The 5562-nt window shown below is 40.7% G+C and overlaps 2 protein-coding genes across 2 annotated transcripts in view; one reads left to right on the forward strand and one right to left on the reverse strand.

Moving 5' to 3' along the window:
• The first annotated feature begins 116 nt into the window (after positions 1 to 116).
• Positions 117 to 2745, forward strand: SARC_04949 (hypothetical protein). The gene is made up of 4 exons (XM_014301200.1): positions 117 to 410; positions 1092 to 1272; positions 1549 to 1835; positions 2578 to 2745. The coding sequence occupies exons 1-4, from the start codon at positions 126 to 128 to the stop codon at positions 2698 to 2700; spliced, it is 876 nt and encodes a 291-aa protein (XP_014156675.1). The 5' UTR covers positions 117 to 125; the 3' UTR covers positions 2701 to 2745.
• Positions 2746 to 4174: 1429 nt separating this feature from the next.
• Positions 4175 to 5562, reverse strand: part of SARC_04950 (hypothetical protein) — a 19838-nt gene continuing 18450 nt past the window's right edge. Inside the window, exons 13-14 of the mRNA XM_014301201.1 lie at positions 5231 to 5371; positions 4175 to 4568 (exon numbers count right to left, since the gene is read on the reverse strand). Of these exons, the coding sequence (XP_014156676.1) occupies positions 4236 to 4568; positions 5231 to 5371 (474 nt within the window). The 3' untranslated portion in view covers positions 4175 to 4235. The remainder of the gene's footprint in view (positions 4569 to 5230; positions 5372 to 5562) is intronic.

The raw sequence follows: 5562 nt of genomic DNA on the forward strand, positions 1-5562 counted from the left end.
CCGACTAATACAACAACATATAGTTATATAATTACTACACACACACACACACATATATATATATATATATATAGTATATATGACATTTTCCATAATTGTGTATATTATAGGAACAACGAATATACATGTTATCTCTTACATCTCGTCTGCTCACTACGCGAGTTCCAACTATGGCCAAAACAGTTCTATTGTATGGCCTAAGTGCACATCCACCGGCAAATACTGGGGGACACCAAGGATATGTAAAGTATTTCACACATCAGGATTGGGTCGATGAGATGTGGGTTTTACCTGTATACAAGCACATGTACTTGGAAAAGCAAAATCTGATATCATTTGAACACAGATTCAGGATGTCCCAAATAGCATTTGAAGAGAATCGAGACGTCAATGCAGGCAACAAGGCCAAGGTTTGGCGTGTGAATGTGATACTCAGTTTATACATACGTACATTCACACACACACACACACGCACACGCACACTCACACACACACATATATATATATAAATAAACGTATATACATATACATACAATTTTGAATATAAAATACACACACTCACTCACACTCACTCACACAAACACACACACACACACACACATATATATATATATATACATATAAGTATATAAAATATATATATGATTATATATATGTATACATACATATATATATATATATATATATATAATAAAAGTACATATATATAAACATACATACATACACTTTTAATCTGAAGGTATCTATGCTCAATTACGCAGAAGTGGCGTAGATATGTGGTTATGCGCTGTATCTGGCATATTCCTCCTAAATGTTTGCATATGTGGCCGAGTTAAGTGACTAGTCGCTTAGTTCTTTAGTACAATATACTACAGACGTGTCTGTTGGGCCTCTGTGTGACAGAGTGTTAGCGCATCAGACATTTATACGCTTTGTGTGTAATTTAGTATTACATATGGAATCATGGTGTGTAGTCATGGTTTTTTATCTGTATATTGACTTCTCAAAGGAAGTTGTACCTTTGTTCAGACGCTTCAATTGTGTTCTCTTACGACTTTTGAGCGTTCGATCCACGACCCTCTACCTTTCAGGTCTTGGACACAGAAAAAGTATGTATAGAGCAGGCCATACAAGACGCATTGCTACAGGGTAGTGATTTGAGCAAAGTCAGGGTTGGTACATTCCAAATTGTGGAATATTTGAAAGAGAAGCATCCGGACACTCACTTCTGTTTCGTCATGGGCGGGGATACTTTTAATGACCTACTCGATGGTATGTCGGGACGGCTTCTATGGGGTTTGATGGTTTTATAACATAATTCACAACATTGTACATGGATTGTGCTGACATCACGGCTGCAACAATTGTGCATGTCCTGTGTATGGAGTGCGAAAGGTCCAGCGATATTTGCTAGAGAGATCTTTGTATCACTATATATAGTAATAGTTATTCACATATTGAATTAAAGTTGTGTATTTTAATGATGCTGTACATATCTTTACACACTTGATGTAAATTCTGACTAGATATCGCAACGCAAATACACAGGTAAATGGACAAATACAGAGGAGCTGAGAGCGGCCGTAGGAATTGTGCACATTCCCCGTATCGGATACGAGGTGCCAGCGGAAGCCCTGGGAACACTCTTACCACCTCCAGTGGGCACAGCCACATCGGTTGACATTCCAAGCATGACAGATGTCTCCAGTACAAAGATACGAAATCTGGCGGCCAAGGGCGATTACGAAGGCGTTGAAAAACTGGTAGATCCTAGGGTGGCTGAATACATGCGGGAAAATAAGCTCTACGGATTAAATAGCGGGACGGAAACAAAGGTAGGAGACAAAATAATTATGGTTGGGTTCAGTATATGAGGAGTTCGGTGGCAAACGAGCGTACTTGAGAGAATAAGTCATATAGGTATACAGTGTGGAGGATGCATGGGTAGGTAGCGGAATATTGCTTTGTGGGGCCAGCATATGTCGTACCTAATTTGAGATTTGGCTGTCATGTGAGCATCGCATAGGACTGTGTCAGGACATACGGTGCGATTGATTGACGGATACGTTGTTTTGGTTGAAGTGCTACACGCGATACACACATACATGTGTATATTCTGGTTTATGCACTATTCTAGATATTGAAATCTGTTACTGTCGCTTTGAGAGAGATTTTAAGTGTATGTTTGGCATTCACTATAATGGCGTACTGGTGAGTTTATTGAAATATCTGTGCGCAATAATTAAATACGAGACACCGAATATATGTGTCGAGGCGGGTGGGATTATACAAAATCACAGAATGTCATCGAGGTCTGGTCCATTTGCATATTCCTAATTGCGCACGTGTTCGATATTGAAGAATGAGAATCAGAATGTGAAGTGACATACCTCTTTACATTGTGTTCCAAGGCCGACGCTCGCATTGGCTATAGGGCTATCAATTGCACCAGAATTGCAGCACAACATTCGATACTAAAGACTAATTGAATTGCAGAAGATCCAATATATTCGAGTTTGGCGGTTTCTTGTTCCTTGTTGCGAAACTTCTGATTTTCCGATTTGTTGTCTCCTGTAGGAAAAATCCATAGATAAGCGGACAACAGCCGAAAGCCAAACAAGGAACAATGGGAAAAGCGAGGCCAAGGAGGCGACTGATGGTACGAGGTGGTCCAAAAGGATAAAGAGGGACTCACAGTAGTCGAACTTAACCAAATAGTGCAGTTAGATAGAAATAAAACAATGCTGTCGAATATAAATATGAGGGAACGGTATTGTAGAGCTTCTCAACAAATGATAGTCAATCAGGTAACGGGATGAAGGGACGGGGTACATATGTAGGTATATAGGCGAGAACTCGTATACATATGTAAATTAAATATCGAATACTTCCACATGTGATCATTAGTTGATCTAAAAATAAATTTACGCCGATTGTTAGCCGTTATATATCAGCATACGTTTTCATACCGGTTTCACATGTAAGGTACAGGAGCCCCCACAACCACAAGCAGTGTTCATTGATTTCATTTCTCGAGTTGCGAGAGGATGGCAATAACCCGATTTTCGCTTGCACGGGCTTAGTTCATAATTTAACTCGAGTCTTTGATAGCTGATCGCCGACTATAAAAATTTAACTTGTCAGAAAAATTGTCGGAGTGGTTTTGGACGTTCAGCCAGACCCAAAACAGTTCCTTTCTCAAGATAATTGCACATTTGTGCGCTTACGACCTATTGACGACAAAATTAAAAGGTACAAATCGCTCCGACTTCTGTCTATTTCACTGCAGTTTTTCTTTTCCTGAAATGCAACTGCAATCCATCAGTGTACAGAAACTGCGCCTCCAGCAGTAGTGCTCCAAAGATTTGTATTACGGTCGTATGCGCTATATATAATTAGGACGTTCTGAACCCAAATTGAAATCGAATATACTGCGCTAGTTCTTAATGTGAGTTCTTGCTGTGTAGATTTGTTGTGCTTCACTTACTTGCTTCGTGCCTGAAGTATGCATACCAGTGGCCCGGGTGCCCTCATTTCCGGTCACTCGACCATGAACATGCAGCGGGGACTACACCTACACATTAGTTAGAAATAGAGACCCTATGGCACACTGAAGCTACTTCCCTCTGATATAATATCCGGACCTAAGTTTCAACGTTAGAAATATATTGTACATATTCGTTTCTGACCTGCGCAAACAAGTGAGTTGAATGTCCGCAGCTCTCTCAGCCTAAAACAACAACAATGCAACATCGCAACCCATATACAATTTACGTATGTAAAGCTATTCTGGAGAATTAAGTTGTGCTATTCAAATATCTAACTCCTTTGTCCTTTTCGAACTCCCCGCAAGTACTTTATAGAAGCTTTTGTCCCTCTTTGGCGTAGTCAAGGATGATTCCGCAGCCCAGACGACTTCAACTCAAACAAAAGATTGCAGTTCATATACGGAATACTAAATATCACCTGAAATTGAGAATTGTGTTCCAGTATACTAATATCATTAACCTCTATCCTGATTCCAAACTACCTTATATTTCTTTACCTGGTGCCTTCGTTTCTGATCAATATATCTAGCGACGAGGCTTTCCACAACCCAGTCAACTCCGCCACAAGCAAACCATCACACTTTATAAATAGAAAGAAGAAAATGCGATCTTTGGACGAACGAGAATCGGGTTCAGGTGTCTAATTTTAATACCCTCAGACCTAATTCCTAAATAGACTATATCGCGCTACCTATTGCCTTCATCTCTGATCAATGTATCCAGTGACGTCGGTGTCCACAGCCCAGTCACCTCTAGCACAAACACCACATTACGATCCATATACACCGTACGTGAGCCCAAAGTATACACAACATTGCCCTTTTCTAAACGTTTTGGCATTTTGGGTTGGAAAATCAAACCAGCCTTTTCGGCCGCTTGCTGTACGAGATCCTTGAATGTGGTGGTAGCCGTTTCTGCGTGTAATTTTTCCTTTTGCTTTTGCCGTAATAGGTAAGCCGAGGCCTTCTGTTGTCGTTCCAGCTCCATAAAGTGTGCGTTAGCATGCATAGGTGGTGGGCCCTGTGATTTCATTGGTGGAGGAGAAATTAGAGTATTCAATGGATAGCACGAATCAATAGATCTACTGTATGCAGGAGCTGTCTGATATTGGCCTGGCTCCATGAAGTGCGCGTTGGCATGTATGGGGGAGAGAGGGGCAGTCCCAAAGCTTTGACTGGTGAAGTATGGTCGAAATCAATCCACAAAAAGCACATTTTCGGGTTGTCTGCTCGAACTGAAAGATGTATGTAGATGCGTTCTGTCGGTGTTGAAGCCATTACGTGCGCGTTGGCATGCAAACGGGACGGGCCGTAAAAGGGTAGACATCTATAAATAGTACAAAAACGATTGTATACAAAAAGCATAACACGTATGCAGGTGCTTTCTGTTGATACGGTAGAGTTAGTTGGTACGCGTTGGCATGCCTATGGGACAAACCATGTTTCCCAATTGTTTAAGGCTACGAGAGACTAATCTATAAATATGTCTGTACGCGTATGTTGATGACTTCGGTTTCACCAAAATACAAATGGCATATACAAAGAACTGCCTGTACGTTGGTGCACGATTCGCTCTTCTACGGGCAAGTCTATAACCTCACTACGGTGCGAAATATAAAAACAAGATCTTAACTACCGCTATAAACTAAGTTTGATTTCTATCACAAGCCAGGTTTTGCTTACCGTAAAATTCGTCGGCCTGCCAGGGAAAGAGACGGCCTGGTTCATAAGATCTAAAGCGCATTTAAACTGTACTTGCATGGGTGCGTGTGCAGCCAGCTCTGGAGGAAATAGGCCCTTCCAACCAAGATACCACCGAGTTACCTGCGAAATCAAGCAACGTATGTATTAGTGTCTATGAATAAGATATAGATGTTGTGTATCAGTGATCGAAGTCTACATATATCACATATACACACACACAGACACACAGACATATATATATATACATACATACATACACACATACATACACACATACATACATACGTACGTACATACATACATACACACAC

The sequence above is a fragment of the Sphaeroforma arctica genome (genome assembly GCF_001186125.1).
Source record: "Sphaeroforma arctica JP610 unplaced genomic scaffold supercont1.297, whole genome shotgun sequence".
NCBI classification, from domain to species: Eukaryota; class Ichthyosporea; order Ichthyophonida; genus Sphaeroforma; species Sphaeroforma arctica.

Excerpts from the sequence above, each read along its gene's own strand:
- SARC_04949 (XM_014301200.1), top strand. The coding sequence starts at position 126 with ATGTTATCTCTTACATCTCGTCTGCTCACTACGCGAGTTCCAACTATG. Across the intron at positions 411-1,091 it reads ATGCAGGCAACAAGGCCAAG|GTCTTGGACACAGAAAAAGT; the intron begins GTTTGGCGTGTG and ends TCTACCTTTCAG. Across the intron at positions 1,836-2,577 it reads ATAGCGGGACGGAAACAAAG|GAAAAATCCATAGATAAGCG; the intron begins GTAGGAGACAAA and ends TGTCTCCTGTAG.